The sequence below is a fragment of the Ceratotherium simum genome, chromosome 25 (genome assembly GCF_057802395.1).
Source record: "Ceratotherium simum simum isolate JZ-2026a chromosome 25, ASM5780239v1, whole genome shotgun sequence".
Classification (NCBI taxonomy): Eukaryota; Metazoa; Chordata; class Mammalia; order Perissodactyla; family Rhinocerotidae; genus Ceratotherium; species Ceratotherium simum.
The window spans coordinates 39,820,908-39,847,801 of NC_141924.1; the positions used below are offsets into that span (position 1 = coordinate 39,820,908).

Below are 26,894 nucleotides of genomic sequence, written 5' to 3' on the forward strand. Positions count from 1 at the left end.
CAGTAACATGTCTCTATTCCTAATTTATATTTCAAATTGAACTGTTGCACTGCTTTCCTTAACTTGAACAAATGTAATATTAACATTTTATTGGAATAATTTCATCTCTAAAATTCAAATTTTCCATGAGATTTTTTTTTTGTCCCTACTTACATATTGATTTAAGGTTATTAGAATTCAGCTCAGTGGTAGATTTAAGCCTGCATCGCTGATGCACAATCTTTTTAATTCTGGCTTTCTGTGATGCATATTCCCTTTCAACTAGAATTAATTTATTATTCCCCATATTCCCATAATATATTTTGGCTCTATTTGGTACATTTATTAATATTTCCTCTACTTCCAAATGGATTTGAGGTGACTTGGAAAAAAAAGGGAGGTACAAAAAGACCAAAAATTATTAATATATGGTAAAAGACAAAAGTCAAAATGCAAAGTGGGAAGGGCAGGAAAAAAAAAGTTACCAGCCTTGTCTGGGAAAACACAGCCAAAGCAGCAACGTCTTAAAATATAGAAGATATTATTAAACTCAGCGTAGAAACGAAGAACTTGAGGTTCAAATAGAATAATGATTTGTTCAAAGTGACAGAGCCAAGAATGGGTAGTCAGTCCTTCCTATAACATAGTGGCCTTTCTACTGAAGCACAATGGTAACAAGGAGAGAATTTCATGTCAAGAAAATGTGGGACCAAATCTCTGTCATCTTGTAGAAGCTACTGAAATTCTATTAAGCCTCAGTTTCCTCATTTGTAAAAAATATGCATCTCGTCATGATTGATAGAATAAAGGTTGTCATTGAGAGTTATATGATATAAAGCATAGAAAATGCTTAGCAAAGTGCCTGACACAACAAGCATTCAATGTGATGATGTTACCAACGATGGTGACAACCATGATGATAGGGATGATGACGGTGACAATGATAATGACACAATCAAAATCTAAGCAGCAATCTAAGAAGCTGTCACTGATATAAAACAATAAGCTACCATTTTAAAAAATGAAGCCGTTTCTCATATCTTTTTTTTCTTTTATAATTTTATTTATTTATTTTTCCCCCAAAGCCCCAGTAGATAGTTGTATGTCATAGTTGCACATCCTTCTAGTTGCTGTATGTGGGACGCGGCCTCAGCATGGCCGGAGAAGCGGTGCGTCGGTGCGCGCCCGGGATCCAAACCCGGGTTGCCAGCAGCGGCGTGCGCACCTAACCCGTAAGCCACAGCGCCGGCCCTCTCATATCTTTTTGAAGTTTCTTAGGATGGTCTTCACGAGAGGCAGCAGAGTGTCATATCAGTTTTAGAGTTAGAGACCTGGGTTAAATCTCACCTTCATTAATGAGTTATGAATGCCTCTGAGCTTTAACCTACATTTTAGATAACCCAGGGAGATTCAACATAGTAACTCGAGCACGTAGTGCCATGCTGGTGTATAATAAGTGCCCAAACTTTTTAGTTTGTTTTCCAGGCATTGATTTGACTGTTGCTGCATTTTTCTAGTGCTTTCCCTTCTTCCACACTGCAAATTCTAAGATTAAGCCTCCTCTCACACTGACAGAGCATTGGTATTTGAGCACACATTCATGCCACCGTGACCCACAAGTGACAGGGCTCATAGGAACATCTGCAGATGTTCAGGGCAGGCATACATGTAAATGATGCTCATACGGTCAGAAGAGGCAAAATGAACCCAAATAATGCAATTAAAAAGACAGTGCCATCTATTTTTTTCGTATTCCAAGGTTTTATTTTGTTTTTCATAAAATGTTAATAGATATAGTCAAATATAAGAAAAATAGAGAGTATTTCATGGCGACAATACCTTAGGGTCTTAGATTACTTTGCACTTTCATGAAGAGCTTTGCATTTGATTTTAGTAATAAGATTTAATACCTAGATGGGAATAATTATTCTCATTTTCTAAGTGAGAACGTAATAGTTTTGCCCAAGGTCACATAATTAATAAGTGACAGAGGCAGGACTATAACTCCAGCATTCTGCACGTAAATGCAGTGCTCCTTGTCTTCAAGCACGTCATAAACCACTTCTATATTCATTCTTTTTTAATGAGATATTAGCTTTAAACACAACTATTTCCCTTACTTTTACTCATGAAAAGTTAATTAAATATCAAATGAACTTACAAGTGCTAACCGTGAGGGCGGTAGGATGGCTTCTCTTTAGTCCCTTGGTAGTTACAACCCTAATTAAAAAGTCAGTCCCCGGAGAAAGGCTATTAAATGTGAATGTCCTACACATTAAAGAAAAGTCGCATATTAAGATATTTAGCTCAGAAACATTTGGAAATCTCTATCTTCTCCACTACCTACAGAAAGAACTTTATATACGTTTTGGCTTTTTATTGTCTATCATGTAAACAATTTGCTACGCTCAAGCTCAAATGGTTAATTAGAAGTCATAGCTTCTTACATGGAGAGATTTCATTAAAGTCAAAAAGTGCATATTATACATACCAGCATGACAATATCCTGAATTAATTCATTATTATCTATTTTCTATTGGTACTGTACAACAGACTTAGTTATTTTAATCACATTGTAGTCCAAAAAGTTGTCTCACAAAGTTTTCTAATTTCTATTTAGATTAAACTATGAACATACCTTTCTATAAATATATATAAACTGTTAATCTTGTGTTCCATGCAACAACATAATTTCTTTTCAATATTTTCATACCTTTTTGTGGAAGGCAGGATCTCTTCCTTCATTAAGCTTTCACTGGATATTGAAATAATGTATCCATCCAGAAGACTTCTAGCCGAAGGCCAGCTAACAGTTACTGCATTTGAGTTTCTACTACAGTTCATAAATTCAACTGCACTTGGGGCTATATCATTTAAAACATACACATAAAATAACATTTTCTACTGCACAAGCACCTGATTTAAAACAGCCCTGAAACACTCTCGGGATTTGTTTGATTGCAAACTCTGAGGATAACCAAAACATTCCTTTTATTCTTCCTGGTAGATACAAGAATTTAAAAGTCATAAGAGAGAAAAAAGCAGCAAGAATCATTTTAAACTTTGAAATAAAGCTGATATATATTCCAGTAGTACTGTACTCAACATTTCCCTTGTCTGTAAAATGTAGGAAGAGATTATACCTTGGTCTTGTGCAACCACCAATCTCAGAAATATTTATTGATTTTTAGGACTTATTCTAATTAAACACCAAATAATGACAAGGTTAATCAGCAGGAAAGTTAATTGCAATCTAAATATGAAATGCTTCTCTTCTTTCCTAAGGAAAAAAGTTAAACTAAATAATGTAAAATATATGTTTGTTTCCTCTCTAAAATTCTTCCACGTATAAGAAAGGAACTAAATTGCCAAGATATTCTCTCTCAATTCCTTTCTTTGTTATTATAGTAAAAGAATACCAGACATGACCACTTTCTAAACACCTAAATTAAGATTCCCGTAGCATCAGTGTCAAGAAGAACTAAAATAGTTATTTTAGCAGAATAGTTGACAATTTTACTTCACCTAGATATGAAAGCATACATTTTGCATACATCTTTCCCAGTCGTCCCTTATTTCTTATGACTACCATGGAATCATCACCATCTGCCATTGGGAGTCAGTTGCTAACGCTGGGGAAATGGCATTTCATTGTCTGCTTAACTGAACAATAGAGAAATTAAATCACAAATGGAGAATCTGGCCAGACCCCAGGCAATTAGCCACTCTACTGTCTGGCAATACATACACAAAAGAGATTGCGCTAACCCATATAACGAGAAACAGAAAAAGAGACAAGAGATGGACACTGACTGCCCATAAAGAAAATCTGGAAAGAGTAAACTATTTACTAAATCTTCCCAAAAAAAACCAAATAAACACTTGAACATTGAATAATTCCTAAAGTGCCTACACAGGCTGTACCTGTCTGTATTTCTTTTACGTTAGGAGTACTGTCTTGAAAACCTTCTTTTTCAGTGCGAATTGAAAAGGTGTACACTGTGGCAGGATCCAGGTTAGAGAATGTTGCTGCTTCTTGAGGTACCTTCTGGACCTATCAATCCAAAGAATAATTAGCAAGTTTTTCTTTAAGAAATGCTCCACAATCGAACACAAGCAAAAAAGTTTGGGTGTTATTTAGTTTCACTACTATCTAATGTAAGAATGCAGTAGTATTGGATTCAGCATGAAAGATTCAAGTTTAATTCCTCCCAGAGCCCCTGATAACGTACCATGAAAGCAGCAGCACAGTTTACGCATGTGACTTCATAATGCTGAAAATTCCCATCAGCTCGATTCCAGAGAATTTCTATGGAAGAGTCTGTAACTTTGCCCTCATGGATATTTGATGGTGCTTCCAGACCTACCCAAAACACATAACATTAAATTCTTTTTGGATGTTTTCTAACTGGGTTTTTCTTTTAATTTATCCCTTTCAAGGAAAAAAAAAAAAAGCATAATATGAAAAAAGAACGATAAAGTTTACTCATCAACTCTCTCTCTATCCTAATTAAAAATAGTTGTTTATACATATGACAGTTTATAAAATACAATAATCAGTTGAATATTCAGAGTCATGGTAAATACCACTGCTGGCAGCTGATTTTGCTACTGCAGCAAAAACTACACAGGAGCAAATGCACAGAAGCAAATGCACGATATTCAAAGGAGGAAAAGAGATTGATTGAAGCTTTCTGAAACTATTAGGCTAAGGTGAAAAGACAACGAAGACAAAAATACGAAGTCTAGATGAAGAAGTAAAAGAATCTTCTCTGTATCAAGAATTGGTTGAAGCTAAAAACAAATTTTGTCTGATGAGTTGAATGATTATTTTTCCTATTTTAAAGATCCCATCTACCACAGAGGAAAAAAATTATTTCAGAAATACAAAAAAATTGGCAGCTTTAGGCTATTATCTTACATATTGACATATTTTGCTGATTGATATTGCAATATTGATATATTTAGATGATCAAGTACTGATTATCTTTAAAGAAAATAACTAGCAAATAGAATACTGCCCACGATGATTTACAAGGAAGTGAGGCAGAGAATACAGATATAAAAAGCATATAAAAATTGCAAGCAAAAATACAATATAAACATAGGCTGAGCTGATTATAAATATGTTAAAATGCTACTGGAATAATGTGATTTGTGACATCAGTTTGGGAATATTTTATGGAAAAGTTGAGTTTAAAGTAATGGAAGGATTACGGTTTGGGAGGAAGAAGACACATGGTGGTATAATGATATATGTGAAGATTTATAGATAGGAAGAGTAAATCATGAGGAACCTATACATGTTACAGCCAGAATTACAGTAATCCCCCCTTATCCTCAGAGGATACATTCCAAGACCCCCAATGGATGCCTGAAACGTCAGATAGTACCAAACACTACATATACTATGTTTTTTTCTATACATAACTTGAGGTGAGGTGTGACAGCAAAACTAGCACAAATTTCTTTTTCCTTCTTCACAATTTTATGGATAGGAGATTGGTTCTTAGCAAACTCAGCATATGATTTTTTTTCTTTCCTTACTAAGTGAAGAACTTTTACCCTTTCACTTAAAGGAAGCACTTCACGGCTCATCTTCGGCATATCCAAATTGCCAACATCACTACTCTTGCACTCTGGGGCCATTATTAAGTAAAATAAGGGTTACTTGAACACAAGCACTGAGATACCATGGCAGTGGATCTGATAATCAGTTGAGATGGCTACTACTGACTAGTGGGTGGATAGCATATACACCATGGATATGCTGGACAAAGGGATGATTCACGTTCCAGGCAGGATGGAGTGGGATGGTGCAAGATTTCATCATGCTACCAGAACAGCATGCAATTTAAAACATGAATTGTTTATTTCTGGAACTTTCCATTTAATATTTTTGGATTGGCCATATGTAACTGAAACTGTAAAAAGCAAAACTGTGGATAATGGGGAACTACTGCATAATGTTTTTAGGATTCCATGTGATTTTTGTACAGCCTTTATTGCTTTGTGTCATTCATTTCTACATCTACTAGATATCTTAGATAAATTTCACATATCCCAAATGTTCAAAATTAAAATTTGTACAATTTTTGAGTCACTTAAAGAAAAGATAAATCAAAATCAAAATGAATCTCAAAATATAAGTATTGGTATGAACAAATACAGTATATATTAATTTTAAATATTCAAAGCAGTAAGGAAAATACACAATAGTTCTTTCCAGACAAATGGCAGCACGGGGAGAGTAAACACACACTTAGATTGTGTGCTTTGAGAGATAATATCAGGGTTCCTAGACTCAAAAAATATAACCTAGTTCTCATAATCTGCCTAAAATTACTCATATTCCTCACTCTTAAGTCATTGAAAGTTTTGTTTATTGTGCGAGTATGCTTTTGTTAATCGACAGACAAAAAAAATTGATGACTTCTCAATTTTACATAAGGTTAGTGCTATCTGTATACTTGGCTAATAAAAGATCAGGCCCAGTAGGTATTTGCAACTATTGTAAAAGACCTTTGAAAACAATTGCATTGAAGTGAATGTAGCCTACTAATTTGAAATGGTACACAAAATCAAAATCAAGAAAAAGCTCATGCAACTCCTAAAATACTTACATGTTTTTACTGCAGGCACGTAATACATATTACTTAATTTAGTCCCACTGATGATGGAAACAAAGAAGTTATATTCTGTGCCTGGAGTTAAATTGTCAACAGTTATTTTATTGTCATGTTGTAAAGGCAAGGTTACATTTGGCCCTCCTTCAGTTACAATATGTATGCCATCAAACACTCCAATATCAGGTATTTGAACAAATAAGATTACAGAGGTACTATGACTTTCATAAGGGATAACAATTTGGACTGGTTTGGGCTCTGAAAGATAAAAAGAGATTTATAATTAGTGTTTTTTTAAATTTCAAGCATATTTCTCTGTATTTTGTCTAGCATGTTCTAGAATTTGTGAAAATATTAAATGCCTTTACTTTAAGCTTATATTTACCATGTCAGTGTTAGAGAAATAAGGTAGATATTTTGAAAGCCATATATTGGAAGTACATAATTTTCATTTTTTTTTTTTTTTTTGTGAGGAGGACCAGCCCTGAGCTAACATCCGATGCCAATCCTCCCCTTTTTTCTTGAGGAAGAGTGGCCCTGAGCTAACATCATGCTCATCTTCCTCTACTTTATATGGGACGCCGCTACAGCATGGCTCACCAAGCGGCGCATTGGTGCACACCCGGGATCCAAACCCGCCAACCCCAGGCCACCGAAGCGGAACGCGCGCACTTAACCACCTGCGCCACCGGGCCGGCCCCCATAATTTTCATTTTTTGATTTTCAATAACAGTCTCAAAGAACATAAGAATCGAGATTTTCCATTTTTTTTACCTTTTTATCTACTTATTAAGCAAGGACATTTGAGAACCTATATACTAGGATGAGTACTCAAATAAAGTAAATAAGATTAGGTTCCTGCTTTCAAATAGTTCCCAATCTCAGGAAGGAGATGCAGAGATCACTAACTAGAATCCCACATGGTTAGAGGTGAGCAGGTGACGTGAACAAAAAGTTGTCAAGAATAGAGGAGGAAATCAACAGTTCTAGCAGAGATAATTGGGGGAGGCTTTCCAGAGTCGATGATGATATTTTATCTGAGTCTTAAAAGACAGTACAAGTTTACCAGAAAGAGTGTGTGTGAAGGGGGGAGGTAGTGAGGAGGGAACTCCAGGCAAAGAGAAAAGCATGAACAGGCATGGATACCAAAAAGGGCACCATCATGTGTTCAGGGAATACCAAGTTCTTTCTGCTCTTTACTAGCAGGGCAAGTTACTAGTCACTAGTCTTTGGCAACTAGTTACTAGTCTTTGGCAAGTTACTTAGTCACTCCGTACCTTGATTTCCTCATCTGTAAAATGGGAAGGAGACTAGTATCTACTTTGCAGAGTCGTTGTGATGATTAAGTGAGAGATCGTATTTACACTCAAAGTGCTTAGAGCAGTGCCAGGCACAGGGCAGGTGCTCAGGGTGGTTAAAGCATGTGGTGTGAGGAATGGGGACCAGGCACGGAAGGACCATCTCTGAGGCTGGACACTGTCTGTGAGAGGCTTTGCATGACACGCTGTGGACGTCAGACATTTTCCTGTAGGCACAGGGATTCTGAGCAGACGTTTCATTTCATTTCTAGGAACAGCTTTCTGGAAACAGTTGGGAGGACGGATTCGTTTACATGCTACACTCTCCCTGACCTCTATTAAAAAGGGCTTTATTGTACCTCAGTCCTCTACTGTGCTATTTAGAGCAGATCTGAAATTTTAGACAATTTCCATTCACATTATTTTTTCCTCAGGTCAATTTTAATTTCATTTCTATCTGTGGATTATTGGGATACCATCCGATATATCTTTAGGTCTGTCTTTCTTCCAGGTAGATATCTTCTTCTAAAATAGACATTCTGAAAAAAATATTTTTTCCCCCAAAGAATAATTAGATGGCCTTCCCTTTCCAGTTTTATTGGTGACATCTGCTTTGATGCAATGGAACTAGTTCTAAGTCACTGTTAAATATTTGATAATGTGATTCTGCCACTTTGCCCAGAGCCAGTACTGTCAAAAAGGATTTAAACGCATACCTATAATTTGCATTATAGAACACAAAATCTGTGCAATATCAATTGCACAGTATAACTTGCTTACGTTTTCTATTCTCCATGGTCATGAGGAAATATCCAATATACCAACCATAACAATTCCATATGGTATACTACTGGGTTTCAAGGCACTTTTACCATGTTTTTTCTTTTATAGTTACATTATCTTAACTTTTCTTTCTCCGTCATCACTAATGTTTTTTGTGGGTTTCCTCTTTAAATTCCTTACAGCTCTCTTCAGTTACAAAGCTCTTACAGTAAGTATGGCTTTTCCAAGACTAGTGTGATATCCCCCAAGTATTCAATCCATCTGAATCTGTGGGCAATGATCTGTGAAAGCTTCTAAATATGCCTTGAGCAGAAATTAAAGATCTGGGGATTGGAAATGAGTGACCAGTGTAGTCATGGAAAGAACTCAGTTCCGTGTTCTCGGGTGCTGAGGACATTTTCTAAGGAGAGACAATCCTTTAAATAGGCACAGTTTACCTCAGGCTCTAAAAGTATATAGAGTCTGTGACATTCCCTCCAGTGGGTAAATGTGGGGTTTTCCATCAGTTCCACTTGTTCAGGGGAGTGGGGCTAACGGAGTTAATGCATGACATGTTAAAGCAGAGGGTCACCAAGAATGGAAATGTGTAGAATAGGACAAAGTTCTGCCTCCTCTTCAAAACCATATCCTGAACCTCTGGAAACTCAAATGGAAGTTGATTTCACTTAAAAAAAAAAAAAAAGAAAGATATTGCCATATTCTGGAAACTTCTGATGGGTCTTCACCTCTGTGACTCAACCTCCATCCTTACCCATTTTCCTGCAAAAGCTCTTTCAAAAGAAGTGGTAGCACTGGGGGCTGTACAAGGTTTTTTTCAATATGAGATAAACTAAACTAGGCCAAATTCAAAGGCTTTTATTATAGGCAAGGTAGAATGAGGTCTCAGTGATGCCCACTCTATCTTAAAATTTATTTTTCTACATCAAGAGGAAAAAAGAAAACTCAAACACCAGTTCTCCTACAGCTCTCCTTCCCTCAAGAAAACTTGGGTATAGTTAATTCCTCTGACTAAGAGAGACTGCATAGACAGCTGAAACGGCTTTCCTTCCCGCCTTGGACGGCCACAGCTCCTCGAGGCCACTCTTCTGCTCCTGTTGAGAAAAATCATAACAACAAACACTCTCATAGTGCCTACTTGGTGTCTGAGTCCTTAGATTATATTAACCTCATAAAGTAGATAAGATTATTATCGTTCCCATTTTAGAGAGAAGGAAACTGAGGATCAAAATGGTTGAGTAACTTTCCAAAGGACGTAAACTGCTTGTCACAGAGCTGGAATTCTAACCCAGGTAATCCTGTTCCAAGATCTGTGCTCGTAAGCACTGCCCTTTCCCAAAGGGCACGTTTTATGGTTAAGGTGCACAACAATAAAGGGAGATCAAGTTTTGTACTTATTTTGGGGGTATTTAGAGAGAGAGAGACAGGGAAACAAGTTTCAAAGTGGAAAGGGAAATAAATGAATGTGTAAATTTTATTTTCTTCTACACGTCTGTAACAGATCACTAAAAGGAAAATGCCCCTCTATGCTTGACTGCCTCAAAGTGTATGGAAGAAAGAGAATAGGACATAGCAAATAATAGTTATCAACAAATATTTATTGATTGAATGCATGGAAAGAATTAATTCCGACCTATGCCCCTTGGGATAGGTTAATATTTGCTTTATCATCTTGACACAAGTAAAAATGATGAACGATAAATAATCTGGTGACTCCAAAAGTGATTATTAAGCTTAAGAACTGAATAGGAAGGCCAATAGGATTATAAAAAATAGTGGAATGCTTGAAAGAACTAGAGATAATTCATCAGAAGGAGAGAAAATATAGACACCAGGAACACCTAACGAATGTTTCCAGACATTTAACGGCCTTTCACGTGAATTGGGGAGTGGATTTGCTCTGTGATACCCTGGAGAACAGACATGGCTCCACAATAGAGGAAAATTACAGGGAAGCATTACAACATGATCAGAGGAATTGCATATCATACGGGGCATCAGCAAGAAGATCTCTGTCCTAACTTCAAACCCCCAAATTCTATTATTCTTCCTAGGATTTATATATGTTAATCCATGTTTCAGCATCCGTGTTGGATAGCAGTGTTACAAATAAGTACTTAATTAAACAGAGTCAAGAACTGTCCTTCCACCTGAAGATACGGAGCTGAATAAGATTTCAAAAGAGCTCACTATCTAGAAAGGGAGGCAAAAATCGTATATTTCAGATGGCAGATAGGTTGAAATATGCCAAGTTTCCTAGAGTCAAAGAAGAACAGGACTTTAGAGCTGGAAATCAATTTAAAAATGTATTCAATGGTCTCAACTTTCAGAGAGAAAACTTAGGCACTGAGACAAAATGGGGACACTCTAACCTCCTGCTGGTGATAATTGGTATATCTAAGACTACAGTTCATTTCCCATCTATGCTTTTTAATTTTAGTATTTCCATTCTGCCAATAAATATTTGTTAGGTTGTTTAATAGGCAAGAAATAATTCTTTTCAGCAATATCTCTTTCTTAGTTGTTTTCTTTTTCATAACTGTTTCCTATGATAATTATCTTTAGGTAGGTTTTCTCAGACATTTAAGTATGGAAGTGCCATACATGAATTTAGATTTAGTCTTTGGAGAATAAAACGAGAAGATTCGATGCTGGTTGAGTGTGGACACTGCTGGTACAAAAGTTTTTGGACCAATTCCTTTTTTCCATCAGTCTGCCCTTATTGTTAGCCAAAAGGAGGTCCAATGTTCTTTGCTTCCTCAGCATCACCGCTGTCCACCCAAATAGCTCAAGTCAAAATCTTAGGTCTCTCCCTTCCTTTATTCATCACAAGTACTCCAGCATCAAAGCTCCAACCTCCTACAACCATAATATAAAACGTCATCTCCTACTTTCCATCTGCACTTCCCCATCTTTTCCACCACAATCTTTTGCCTAGATTCTACAGCATCCTCTTACCCGGTTTCCTTGTCACTTTACAAATCATTCTTTGCACATAGTCACTGGGAAATTTTTGTAACATAGGTCACATTGTCACTCTCCTGCGTAAAACTCTCAATGGCTTCTGATTGCTCTCAGGACAAACTCAAAATCATAGCTTGCAAACTCTGTGTGATCTGACCCCTGAATACCTCTCCAATATCATCTCCTACTACGTTTCTCCCTCTTCATTAAACACCACACTTTCTGGCCTTTTTGTTCTCAGATACACCAAGCTTTTTCCTGTTTTACAGCGTTTATGCTAGCTGTTCAGGCCTGAAGTATCCTTCCTCCATCTTATTCTACTCTGGCGCCTTCTTATCCTTTAGGCTCCATTCAAACGTAACTCCTTCTATTACAGCTCATTTACAGTACAACTCGCCCTCCCTCTTCAGTTCCTCTCTATCGCATCACTTTGCTTTTTCCCCTCTTAATGTTTATCACAATTTATAAATATCTATAAATATTATTTCATTTATTTACTTTTCATTTTTTTCTTTTCTTTCTCCCTCTTTAATAGATTTTTAATGATTACTTATTGAATGAATTAATCTTCTTCGAGAAAGAGTATAGAAATTTTTTGTTGCTTTTGTCCTAAACCTTTTTTATACTGTCAATATTTCCTTTCAATGTGCTATAGCATGAATTTGTCAATACAATAATAATTATAAATACTTGTATAGCTATGTGTCAGGCACTATTCTCAGTCTTTACATTTATTAAATCAGCTATTCTCAGGACAACCCATGAAATACATATTATTATTTTCTCCCACTTTACAAATGTGGAAACTGAGGCATAAACAGGTTGAGTACATTGTCCAGGGTTACTCAAATAGTTGAACCCAGATTTAAACCTAGGTAGTGTGGCTTTAGGATCAAGTTCTTAATCATTAACAATGCTGCCTTTATACAAGCATGAAGCATTTTCAGGGGATATAAAATTGCTCCAGGGATAAAAGGGATATAAACTGCTCCAGGTCCTGAGACACACCAACAATCTACTTAAAAAGGTAAAACCTGCTACCAGAGGGGTCCATCAGAGACTACTTTACAATACGACAACATCAGCAAATATTGTTAAGAATGAAAAGTATTTGATTCTCACTTAGAGTTTGTTGAATAGTTACCAGCTCACTCAAGTTCCCACTCATCACTGTTGCCATTCCAATGTCATATGTCATTCCAGGAATTAAATTATCGATCTTGAATCTATTAGCATCCTTTACAAAAAGCTTCATGACTTCTCTTGTATCTGATATGGATTTGATTTGAATGTAGACCTCATGGCCATCTTGTGGGGGTTCCCACTGAAGAATTATACTGTCCTCTCCCACATCTTCAGGTTTAGCATGAACTTTCTGAGGTGGATTAATACCTTAGAGAAAGAGATAAATAGATACACATATCTCAGTTTACTGTTAACATTACTCATGCTATTGAATAAAAAATATCTCAATTCAACATTAATTAATGTTTAAAGTAAATTTGACAAACCCTTATGTCACCATGTCTTGAAAAGGACTCAGTTTTGGAGAAAAACGTGTCTTATTATTACTATACAAGACTCACCAATATGGATAGCACGAGTGTTACACATCAAGAGAAAATAGAAAGTGTTTAGCAAATTCTTCAGAGTTTTAAGAGTTTCGTCAGAGTGACGTCCCCATCATGGAGATTATTCATTCTTTCATCAAATATACATGGGTACCTACTAAGTACCAGACACTCTCCTAGGCATGTAAAAGTATCAGCAAAAAATAACAAAGGTTACTGCCCTATGCAGTTTACATTCTAATGGGTGGAAATAAACATGACATATAACAATCGTGTACATTATATAGTATTTTAGATATGATAAATACTAAGGAAAAAAGAAAAAGTAAACCAAGGTTAGGGAGATCCAGAGTGTGGTGGCTATCAGGAGGAAGTGAGGGTATTAAATAGGGAATTCAGGGCAAGGTGTCTTTGAAAAGGCGAGATTTTGAACAAAACACTTGAAGGAGGTGAGGAAGTTAGACATGCAGATTTCTGGAAGAAGAGTACTCCAGGCAGAAAAAAACAGCTAAAGTAAACGTCCTACAGTGGGAGTCTACTTGGTATCTTCAAGCACAAAAGGAAGCCAGAGTAAATGAAGGCTAGTGTAGTGGGATGAGTCCAGGAGGACAGAGAGCCAGATCATGCAACGCTCCATAGGCTTTCATTTTGAATAAACAGGTACCAACTACAGGGTTAAAAGCAGAGGCATGATCTTTCCTAAGTATTAAAGACTCACTTGTGTTGTTATGTTAATAACAGACTATAGAGAGGGTCAATGGTAGAAACAGGGGGGCAAGCCCAGAAATCTAGGTGAGAGAGAGTGGCAGCCTGGTTGACCATAGCTCTAGGGAATGCGGGGACAAGAAATGGGATTTTGGATTTATTTTGAAGATATAACCAACAGGATTTCCTGACATTGGGTGTAGGTTGTGAGAGAAAGAGAAGAGTCAAGGATACCTTCAAGGTTTTTGACCTGAACAACTGGATGAATGGAATGTCCATGAACTGACATGGGGAGGGCTGTAGGAAAAGCAGATTTGGGTGGAAACACTCGTAGTTCAGTTTTGGACATGCTGAATTTAAGACATCTCTCAGCTATCCAAATAGGATTACTGAGTTGGTAGTTAGGTATTTAAGTGTGGAATTCAGGAGAAAGGTCTGGACTAGAGATATAAATTTAGGCATCATTAACATGGAGGTGGTTTTTAAAGCTTTGGGACTGGTATTTATCATAAAGATAGTTGCAACTTTAATTTATATTACCTTTCCAATTTCTGAAATGTATGACACTCATTTAGAAATAGAGAGAAAATTATCAAGTTGTGTTTCTATTCATGTAGAATATAATCAGAGAATTTTCTTGATACTCTATTGCAATAACCAAAAAAAATACTTTGTCTTATCTCCTTATACAATTTATTTGAATATCAAGCCTTGTGATTTTCACTACTATACAAGTCTCTGGAAATTGTAATGTCTTCCTTCTAATCTTAGTTGTTTGTCCTGTGTTTTCTGTGTCCCCTGAACTTTTAATAGTTCTCAACCACAACAATCAGTCATTAGTTCATTAATAAGAGTAATTATGCAATTTTAAACTGTTCAGTAGTTTTACTTTAAATAATCTTTAAAGAATTCTCTATGACTTTCATAATTATTTTGTTTGCAGAACTATAATTTGATTTTTAATCTGTTTTGAAGTTCACTTCCTTATCAACACAATTAAACATCACATTTCTCAGGAAAATATAAGGCTGGGTCAGACCCATAGTTTGTTTATCACATATATTGATTTCACAGAATTGTAGCTGGGCTGACATCAGGTGTTGAAATTGATTATTTATAAAAAATTACCAGAAAAATGCCAGAATAATCCAATTAGAAAAACTGTCCACAAGATTCCAGGATGAAATAACTTCAGATCTTTGTTCTTATATGCTTGCAAAACTTATGAGTCTATGAGACCCCCATAATTACTCAGAATTTTTTGTGAATGTCTGTGCATTTTTATGGGAGAAAGTTCATTAATTTTTTCCACATTCTCAAAAGACTCCATGACTCCCCAGAAGTTAAATTTTACTGAATAAAATATACTCCTTAATATGTATCAAGGCCCTTCACGTTCTTAGCCTAGCTTACATTTTCTAGGGTCTCTGTACAAGACCCCTGTACTCCAGCCACGCCAATCTACTTGTAATTTCCCAATGTTCAAATGTCATTCTCTTCAAAAAGCCCTCTCTGCCTTCCCCAGGCCTGGCTTCTTTTGTCCTCTCTGCCTATGCACATGCTGTTTGCTCTACCTGCAGCATCCTTCTGCCTCCCCACTCCGACCTGGCTCACTCCTACTCTCCCTTCTTGACTCAGTGCATCACTCCTCCAGGAAGACTTCCATGACTCTCTCTGCACCCCAAGTCTGGGTTAAGTGATCCTCTCTGTGCTCCCATAGTCTCCAGCACATAACCTCTATAAGAGCAATTATAATACTGCATTATCATCGTTTTTTTTTTAACTTACTTGTCTCACTCCATTAGTATGGAAGCTCTTTGAAGGCAGAAACTAGGTCTTATTCATCTTTGCATCTCTACTACTTATTGTAATTCCTGATACTGAAAAATTATTTATTGAGTAAATAATGAATTAAAAAGAAACAACGTTGCCTCAACCTTAGGAAAGTAAAAAAACACTGGATTGCTAAATCTTGGGTGTGCACTGCCATGTCAGCTTACAGTTAATATACATAGCTAATGACCCAAAATTAAACGCGTGGACTCACATGTACCTTTCTCCTGTCTCTATTAAACTAATAGGTCCATACTATGGATATTTTAACGTGACTTCAAAATTAATGGATCTGTGAGAAATCCTCCCAGTCTGCCTGTCAGTTAAAAATGAAAGCATCTTCCTGAAGGGTAAGGGACTCAGCCAAGCATTTATCAACTGAAGGATCTTTGTCTGAGCTCACGGAAGAGAAAATATCTGTGATCTAGTACCCAATTGGAAAAAAAAAAACTTCTGATTATAATTTGCAACACTGAATACACGTGTGTTAAGTATTGGCATTTTGTGAGCATTAAATAGTATCTTTTATTATTGTTATTATTTTCAAAGAATCCCAAGTATTCCCAGTGAATATGAGAAGGTTAATTAATCTATGGCTGTGCAAGCGTAGGTTTTCCATTCTTCCCACCTCAGCTCTAGCGTGATTAAATTTTAGCTGGTGAAATTTTAATCAAAGAACTTTGCATATAGGCATGTTAAATACATACGCACACATTACACACACATATTGCCAAAATGTGCTTAGTTATGCATTGTTTCATACAATAGTGTTTTATCTTCTCAGAAAAGATTGAATTACACTTAAGGGGTTAAATAGCATGCTTAATTAAAAGATAGATTACTTCAATAATTATGTTCAAGACAAGGATTCACAAACTGCCACGTGGAGGTGAGTGATTAGAAACGCATTTGCCAGAAGTCCTGAGATGAGACTGCCCCCTAGAGGTCAACTCATCCCACTGCGTGAGAAAGTAAAGAAGAACCAAGTGAAGCTGCTTAATGTGCAGACACATGCGTTGGATCTAGTGTTATTAAGAACTGGGTGAACTGATCTTCATATTTTATGATAATTTATTTTCCAGGCAATGATGAGGAAGATGTCTTTTACGAACTTTGTTAGGAACAACGAAAATGTTCAAGGAGTTCATGTAAATCTAAATGAATTTAGTATTTAGAATCCACGTTTAGAGTTGATTCAACATTCAAACAAATGTTCAGCTGTCAGTATCTGTAGCTATGAAGGATCAACATAATTAAATTTCAACAAAAAAATTTCGAAATATGCAGTTTATAATTTTGATTAAAAGGCAAAATGTGTCCACGCTTACCTGTAATGGCTGAAATAGGTTTCTCAGAGCTGCTTAAAGTTCCTCTTTCTGCTACACTGAATAGATATATCAGATAATGATGGAAAGATCTGAGATCTCCAATCGCTGTTGATGTGTTGAGTTTTTCCACAAACACCTCTTCTGATCTATTGTTTTCAACATCCAAAATAGTCACAAGATAATGGTGAAAAGACACAGGATCTGGAGGGTCCCAGCATAAAAATATTTCTGTTGGGGTCACGTGAGTAACTGTGAAATTTTGGGCTGATAATGGGCCTAGAAGATAAAAATATCAGAAAAATACACTATAGTAGTGATATGGTTTGGCAGAATAATCTCTCACTTCTTGGTACTTCCACAATACTCTATTCGAGAGAAAAGGAAAACTGGGATTGAGTCCCGGGTCTTCCACTTTCTAGCTCCGCTCCCTAGTAAGTAGATAGCTTACTCTCTCTGAGCCTCAGATTTTTGACTATAAAATGGGAATTATAGCAGTAGCTGCCTCCTAAAATTATTGTGAAGATTAAATGAGAAAAGGAATGTAAAGCACTTGGCACAGTGTTTGACACACATTATTGTCTAATCATTATTTTTATTACAAGCACCATCAAAATGGCACTGGTGGCACTCAGTGATCACATATTATGTACGTCCTTTACCTCTTCTGTCTTGAAGAGGTAAAGACTAGAGGGCAGAGCTTTCATATTACTCACTCTTCATTCCCATCAGCACTGGAACTCAGGCACTCATCCTCGTACAGAAATATTTCCCCGCTCCACACCACTTCATCCAGTGCCAGTGATGTTCCTAGCTAATCCTCCAGATTAATTTTCTTAATACAGCACCTGGCACATATCAGCCTCAAACCCATATCCGGTCCCCACCCTCCCAACATACACACATGCACACACATTCTTCTTGACTCTTTCTTTAGAAGCAATATCTCAGGAGTTAAAATAAGATCATCTGGGTTCCTGGGTGGCTCTACTACTTAAAGTGTGTTAGTCTAGTCAGTTTACGTAACCTTTCTGAAGCTCAGTTTTCTCGTTTCTATATAGCTACTCCCAGGGTTGAGGTAAGGACCGAATGAAATAATGCGTTAAGAGGGCTTTATAAAAGGTAAAGCAAGTCTTAAAAACTATAATCTTAATGGATTTCCACTGCTTCTAAGGTCAAGTCCCATCACCTGAGAGAGAGACACCCAGAACTCCCAAATTTGGCACCACCTACCTCTCTAACTGATTTTACCCTCACACTCAAGGAAACCTTCTCCAGTTGGTCTGCACTATTCTTTTCCCACAAATTACTATCTCCACACTTTTACTCATAATGTGCTCTTCTTCTTTCAAGTTTGACTCTAAGTCTCTCCTATCCATGAGTCTTCCTCTGTCACTTACCCTCTGAATTTTAGAAAGTATTTATTAAACACACCGTTGATTGGGAATTCAGGTTATATTTTGTTGTATAGGTCTGTTTGCATTTACTTTTATTCTTTACTAATTCTCTCCATTGTAAGCCTCTTAAAGCCCAGTACACCTGTCTGTTTATCTCCCACTATTAGCACATATCAAAAATTTAGTTCCATAAAAATTTATTGATTACCTACTATGACCAGGCACCAATCTAGCTGGTACTATAAGACAAATAAGATATAGTTCCTTATGGGTTTACAGTTTAACAGGAAACCCAAGCACATAAACAGATTTATTGTAATTTAAAATGGTCAAAGATACAAGTATGTCTAGAGTATTATGAGAAAATATCAGACTCTCAGGAAATACCTACTAATGATGATATTAAATATTTGAAAAATTATACTTTCAGATGTCTTGTAACTTACGTGTTTCAACAATGAATATTGGACTTAAAATAGTTTTTGCCTGCCATTCATTTATTGCAGAGAGTAAAAATCTGTAAACGTGGCCAGGAGACAACTGGGTAATCGTTTTTTCTGTTGTATTTGGGGGCATGCTTTCAAAATGTTCTTCTTCTGTATGATCTAAATAATATTTGATGATAATTTTATACCCCAGTTTCAGCCACTTATTCAAAATATCCCAACCATTCAAATTATTCCAACTAAATACAACTTCAGTTGTTCCAACATCCCTTATATAGAACAAAAACTCTTCCTGCAGAGAAGGTGCTGAAAAAATATAAAAGAGAATTATTTTTAATTAGAAATTATAATTCTATATTTAAAATATAAAATAGTGAAATGAATGTGAGAATACTAATAAAAATAGTTACATTCATATTCACAAATATATGGCAATGGAACATAACAGAAAAATCTTGTAAAGAAATAGTTTGATCCAGTTGCATTTTGCTGTAAAATGTAGCAATCTGTTTCATTCTTGGGAAGCAGTGGAAAAGAAAAGATTTCATTTGTCTTAAGGCCAAAAGATGATCCATCTATCCATGTGAGATGACCTTCTTTCTGTAATAAGATGTACAAATTAAGCCAATTTAAAGGAAAAATGTCATATCTTCAAACATGTGTATTTAAGATTTTTATTAGTCACATCTGTATTATAAAATTTTCTAAGATCAATAATTTCTAAAATTGACAATCAACCAGTTTAATATTTTTATATAGATTTCTTTCATGATAAAGATTCTGAGCTGGAGACAGAGCTCACTTTCATTCACTCATTAGCCTTGTGTCTTCAGGCAAATTGCTGTCTCACACTAAGGCTTTATTTTCTCATCTGTAAAATGGGTATAATAATAGAACTAACATCTTCAGTTGTTGTGAAGATTAAAGAGGCAGTGCATGTGACAGGATCAAGACAATAAAGCCAGGCACAGACCTATAACTCATTAGATGTTAGTTATTTTATTTCAAGTCATCAAATAAGTCATATGCATCAGGAGATACCTCATGTCTTGATACCTTTCTGCTAAGGGATGTCACTGGTGAATATCACCAACCTCAATTCTCACAAGTACTGAATCTATCTCTAGATCGTCATGTGACTACCCTCCTTGAAAGGGGTGGTAGAAAAAGTATAAGCTTTGACAAAGATACACCTGTATTCTAACCAATATTTCTGCCACTTACTATCTTGGACAACCGCTAACCTCTGAGAAACTAAGTTTTTTCACCTGTACAATGAAGATAATCATAACCAGTTTGTGTGGCTGTCAACAGGTTTAGGAGTATGTATGCAAAACACCAGGCACATAATAGCTCCTCAAAAAATAAATATAATTCTTATAGAGATAATGAGCACCATGAAAACAAAGACTGCCTCTATACTGTGATCATCACGCTGTCCCAGCATCAAGCTCAGCACCAAGCTAGTTGTGTAGACGAGGATTAAAGGGAACTGCTCGCTCCTGACATTGTAAAGAGATTTTAAAACAATACATTCTAATTCCACCTAACAGAATGGAGGGATATTGCTCCTCAGAGAGGCTGCTTTATCGCACTATGGTGCTGCAGTTTGGAAAACAGAGGCAGTGTGTTTAAGCGGTAGGACATGGGTGTTGGTCAGACAGGTACAGGTTCATGGCCTGGCATGACCATTTGTTAGCTATGTGACCTAGGATCTTTCTGCACTCCATTTTCCTTACCTATAAAATGAGAATAATGAGAGTGCCTACCTCATAAAGTTGTTGTGAGAACTAAATGAGAGTTACCTATGTAATCCTCCCAAAGTGGAATATGGAAACTATTAATCTTCCATTCATTAAGCTCCTGCTGAGTGCCAGGACCTAAGTGGAAGCTAGAAATGCAATGATGAGTAAGGCACGGTCTTTACCCTTGAAGTCCACTAACAAGCTCACACTTACACAGCATGGGTGAAAGGGTGATCACTTTCTCAACGTGCCACAGGAAGAATAACCCAGCGGGCAACTTTGATGTCAATCTCAAGAGATCAGCTTAGTGCAGAGATCTTAGAGTACAATGGTTCAGAGCAGACTCGGATGAGTGTCCACATGAGCAAATTAACTTCTCTGTGTCCCAACTTCCCTCGTATGTCATATAAGCAAAGATTGTAGAATGGTGCTTAGCACTTAGAAGACACTACAGGACTCAGCTATTATTATAAAGGAAATTTTTTTATAGTTACTTTGATGTTTCATTTACCTCCCAAATTATTTTTAAGTATCTTGAAAGCAGAGACTGTATCTTAGACTGTATCAAAGACACCTTTGAAAAATTCACAGCAATCACGAGGATGCCTTGAGAGCCTCACTTAGGCTGTCATGACCATATGACCTGAATCCTATAACAGAAACCAGTAACCATAACTATTGAAAGAGAGCACTCTAATTTAAACAGTTTATAACAATCATGCTAACAGCAGGAAACAACTATAGATACCCTAACTAGTAAACTTGGAAAGAGACTGGCATGCTGGGAGGAGGGCTTCTGAGATATCTGAGATGATCTGTAGTTTGAGGAATCTTTACTAGAACTTCATTCACTGCCTATTAAAAGACAAAGGAAGCTCAACAAGAGAATGATGACAATGCAGTTAAATATTGTCAAAGGTTTTCCCCAAGCTTGTGCAAATTTCCACAGAAAAATTGGTATCAAACTGATAGAATTTGTCTTGGGTCACTATAGATCAGGATACCCTATGGAAAATAGATTTATCTTTGAGTGGCAGGATATAAAAGTAAATGGATCATCAAGAAGAAAACATAGACTAGACAGAGATAATTGTGTTAGGTCTTGGGTTTTCCTACAAATGCTGATCAAAATGAAATTTTATGAGATATTCCATAGTGTTAGCAATGTTGGAGAAAAATGTCACACACTTCTTATTTCACTGGTATTGAATAAAATCTTCAGATCTTTCTATGTCCCTTTTAGTAAAATTAAACTTAATAAACCTGGATGTGTGGAGTGAAAGGAATAAAATGAAGAATTCCATGTTTTCGGGTTCATATTATTGTATTTTTCACAGAGTTGAGAAATAGAGGAAGTAGAGCAGGTTTGGTGGGAAGAAGATGACAAGTCAGTTTTGGCAATGTTGAAGAGTCTGTGGAAAATTCCAAAAGGGATAATCAGAAGAAAATTAGATGTCTGGAGCTCATAAGAGGAAAGTGGGCTTGATAAATATTTGAGAATAATTGTTTTAGGCAGTAAATTAAGTAAATTGAGTAAAAGTTAATTGAGTAAATTAACTCAAATGAATTTAAAATGGGTCTGAGGAAGAGCAAAATTAAGGCAAAATTAGGTAAAGAAATAGATGCCTACAAAAGAGATTGAAGGGGGAAGGGATGAAAAGGCAGAGGATTTTTAAGGCAGTGAAAATATTCTATGACACCATAATGATGGACACAAGTAATTATACATTTGTCCAAACCCATAGAATGTACAACACCAAGAGTGAACCATAATGTAAACTGCGGACTTTGGGTGATTATGATGTGTCAGTGTAGGTTCCTCAGTTGTAACAAATGTACTGCTCTCGTAAGAAATGCTGATAATGCGGGAGGCTATGTATGTGTGGAGGCAGGGAGTATATGGGAAATCTCTGTTATCTTCCCCTCAATTTTGCTGTGAACCTACAACTGCTCTAAAAAGAGAGAGAGAAAGAGATTTACATGGAGAAATTGAAAAAGAAACAGTGCTTGGCTTATAAGAAATACTCAATAAATATTTATTGAATGAACGAAGGAAGAAATGAATAAAGAAAGAAAGAATGAATGAATGAACATAGATAAAATAGTTTTATCACAATATATGAATTTCTTTACATTTACTGACCTTCAAATCATTAAGGCCAGTCCATGTTATTATTTGATTCTTTGACCTGAGAAGTGAAAATATAAATATTTTTTCCTCTTCATTTTTTATATCCACAAGGTGTGCAGAACTTAAGGATAACTTACAACGTTCCTGGGCTACATTCCATGGCACGCTCTCTTTGCTAATTCTATAACAGTTATTTTTTAATGCTACCCATCCTTGTGAACATGAACCTGGCAAAAGAAAAATGCTTTGTTAAATATGAATGCAGTAATATAACATTTCATAATTACATTTCTTAACATCCGTAGAAGTTGATTGTGAGAACCTCACAGTATTAACTGTGCACTTTCCCTACATTTTTCCCAAACCAATAAACGTGCTAAGGCTGTTATTATTCAAGTAGGAAATGAATTACTACCAACGAAAATAGTTTTCTAAGTAGCTGTAAGAATTAATTATGCATAATTATTGTCTAATTATAACTTAATTTAAACAGAAACCACAGATGTATTCCTTTCTAAGTTACTTTAGGTTGCTCTCCCTTTCCCTTACTTTTGTACTGGTAAAGAACTTTCTAAGTATGTTTCAGGTTTCTTTTTATTTTAGAGAACTAGACATATGCTTGCTAATAATTCTATTCTCTGTCACTTGACTTCAAATGGGTTCACCTTCCAGAAAAAACTAGAATGGCTGCTTAGCCTGTTTCTCCAAGACCGTATACCACAGAAAGACTGAGGAAAACATCAGCCTGTTCAGAGTAGACATTGTACTTGAACTCCTGTTGACACTTCATCAGTGCCTCAACCCAACATCTTAGGAAGATGTGAGAAGGATCTTTTGAAGGAACTGTTTTCACAGGAGAAGGAAGATGGGGAGAGGGAATGCTTTAACTACCTTGCCATCTTTTTCTTACTATTCAAGTGTTTCTCTGCTTCACTGGTAAACATATATTGTGGTTCATTGATTATTCCTACAGACAGTATTAAAATGGGACTCTTAGCCATCACAGAGAGGGTATTGCCCTCATTTTCTATCTATGACTCTGACCTCTTCTCTCTTTTCCCACCATGTGGGGAAAGGAAGTAGAACTAGGAAGACACAAAAAACTGAACATTTTCCCTTTCTCCTTGCAGTATTACAAATTTTGATCAAGTCTGATTAGGGATGAGTAATGGAGAAGCTTTAAATCGGATAGAAGATTGATATTTTTGTATTAGATTTTAATGGACCTTTTAATACCTGAAAATGAGACAGTTCACTGATACTTTAAAGTCATCTAAAAAGTGATGGGGTCTACATGAACCATGGCCAGAGTTAAAGAAAACAGAACCCACTTGGTTCAGTTTAAAAGAAGCGGTGGGAGAGAATAAGGTTGGTTCTTACCTTTACCCTGCTAAACCCATCTTGTTCAATAAATCAGTCAAACACCAGAAGGATATAGTTAGAAAAAGGGGACCATGCTAATTCATTTACAAGTAGTTTATGGTAGTTGATACTTGGCTGGATCACTTTTTAAAAGAACAATTCAACTGCCAAGTAATCTACAAAATATATAGTAAATATATTAATTAATAATGAACCAAATATCTATATACCTGTTTCAACTTGAACATCCAGTCTCTGAAATACGTTTATAAAATCCAAATGCAACTGTTTGAATTCAAATGTAAAAGAATATAAAGTGGTAGGTTTCAAATTAACCCACTCATAAACCATGACATCATTTTGCATAATTTGTGAAGAATTATGAAGAGATATTGACACTGAAATGTCACTGGAAGATAGCTCACTCCAGTTAAAAGAAACACTTGTACTTGTTGCTATTGTTTTAATATTTCTTGTTGAGATTCCACCTAAAAAATCAGGGAGAATAATTAGGACAGTTTCAAATAAAACTGAATGAAACACAAAGAACGTTGAATTACAAAAGATTCACCAGGATGTGAAAACATTATCTAACTACAAAATATTTTCTAGACTCTGTGGAGTTTCTTATACTCTATTTAGAATGAATGAATTAGATTACAAATCTACATTATAATACTTTTTAAAATAATCTGGGTTACATGTAACATCTCCACTATACCTTTCTATTCATATTAGCACACATTCAATGTCAAAACTGAAAATCTTATTCTTATCTCAGTTTCCAATTTCCTTTAAATTTTAAAATTTACATCATATTCAAAAAACAAAATACCACTATTCTGATGTGATTTTTGACTACCATTTCAAACCTGTAAATCACTGTAAAATTCAAAGAAGTTGGTAATAAAAAATTTTTCCTTTTATAATTAGGTAATATAGCTGAACAACACATACACATATTACTTACGAGTTTGAAATGACTTTTCACTTAAAATTTGTCCATATTTTATGGATTGTATAATGATGTAATAGTCTTCATTTTCTTCTATTGTTATTATTGATTTCAGAATCTTCTGTGGGTCTGCGAGAATGCTTTTGACATTCTGTAAATAATGAGATTCATATGCTTAAGAAATGATTATTGGGGGCCAGCCCCGTGGCTTAGTGGTGAAGTGCGCGCGCTCTGCTACTGACGGCCTGGGTTCGGATCCTGGGCGCGCACCGAGGCGCCGCTTCTCCTGCCATGCTGAGGCCACGTCCCACATACAGCAACTAGAAGGATGTGCGGCTGTGACATACAACTATCTACTGGGGCTTTGGGGAAAAAAAGGAGGAGGATTGGCAATAGATGTTAGCTCAGAGCCGGTCTTCCTCAACAAAACGAGGAGGATTAGCATGGATGTTAGCTCAGGGCTGATCTTCCTCACAAAAAAAAAAAAAAAGAAAGAAATGATTATTAACTCTGTGTCAGATGCATTAATTAAAAGTTTGACTTTTGTACTTCTTCATAAGAGGCAGTTTTTCCAATATAGAACACAAACAGACGCATAAAATATTTATTTTTATATAAAATATTAGTTTTTAAACAATTACTCTCTGTGTAGTATATAAATTCTAAAAAGGTAAATACACATAATCATTCCTATGAAAAAGTTAAACATTATTTTGATCAACTATTTATAGTAGATATTTCATAAAATGCTAACATTTTATACATTAACAAATAAAGTAAGAAATTGCAATAACTATTAAATTCCTATTTCTGATGTGGCATTTAGTTACAATAAATTTACACTATGTTTACTTTTTATCAGATCCAAAAAAAAGTTGGCTTACTTTTTGAGCAAAGTTATTAACAAGTTGGTATTTTAAAAAATAAAATTCAGGATTTTCTCCCTTAGGAAATTCATCCCATTCAATAAAAATTGTTGTTGTTTGTTTATTCATTGGTATATAATGGAAACTTTTTGAGATCTGAAATGAGAAAGAAAGGTAACAGTAAAAACATAATAATAACGCATTCTTGGTTATTATTTTTTAAGCAAATTTACAAAAATGAGACGTAAAATATGCAAAATTATAATTGAAAAATATTTCAGCAATATTGATTTCTATACATGAATTAAATGACATCCATTGGACACGCTATTTGTAAATGTGATTTTGAAAATAACTGAAGAAAGGCAAGTAAAATTAGGGCAAGGAAATTTAAGCTCCATGTTTCTCCGACTAGGAGCTCCATGCTCCTGGGGTCGGGGAGGAGGAAGAGACTCAAAGTCACAGGAAGAACTCAGCACTCTCCCAGCATGTCAGCTCCCTACCTTGACGATAATGCCTACTAAACTGAATTATTTCACAGACATTCTTGACAATATATTTGCAGTGAAAATAAGTTTGAGTGCAAAATGTTTGACTCAGTCATTTTAGAGCCTTGGTTCATTTGTAGGTAAAGAAAATATTAGCAACTGAGGCAAAATAGCTAGACCACAGATCAGAGACTCTCTGTTCCCTGGATGCCAAAAAAGACTCCATGATATATTTATCAAAATTCCTACCAAAATAACCTTAAAATGTGTCACTATACAATACTTTTTACCAAATTCTGATCTATCTCCCCACTGATTACCGCAATACAATTTGTAAGCAGTAAAACAGACACCATCAATACACACATATTTGTGCAACACCGAGCAAAGAAACTTTTTCTTAGGTACTAAACGTACTATTTA

General features: G+C 35.8%; 1 protein-coding gene across 3 annotated transcripts in view; it reads right to left on the reverse strand.

Annotated features, from left to right (window-relative positions):
* The window catches only part of PTPRQ (protein tyrosine phosphatase receptor type Q), a 243,829-nt gene that overhangs the window by 216,468 nt on the left and 467 nt on the right, over positions 1–26,894 (reverse strand). For 2 of the 3 annotated variants that reach the window (XM_087449138.1, XM_087449137.1), the window contains exons 1-8: positions 18,925–19,107; positions 17,085–17,360; positions 12,770–13,039; positions 6,603–6,863; positions 4,212–4,342; positions 3,904–4,033; positions 2,693–2,843; positions 2,141–2,247 (exon numbers count right to left, since the gene is read on the reverse strand). In XM_087449138.1, coding sequence (XP_087305264.1) covers positions 2,141–2,247; positions 2,693–2,843; positions 3,904–4,033; positions 4,212–4,342; positions 6,603–6,863; positions 12,770–13,039; positions 17,085–17,360; positions 18,925–19,054 — 1,456 coding nt within the window. In that variant the 5' untranslated portion in view covers positions 19,055–19,107. Of the gene's footprint in view, positions 1–2,140; positions 2,248–2,692; positions 2,844–3,903; positions 4,034–4,211; positions 4,343–6,602; positions 6,864–12,769; positions 13,040–17,084; positions 17,361–18,924; positions 19,231–19,334; positions 19,525–22,812; positions 23,028–24,392; positions 24,651–25,132; positions 25,269–26,001; positions 26,140–26,894 lie in introns of those variants that run through there. The other variant, XM_087449140.1, reaches the window with a different exon arrangement.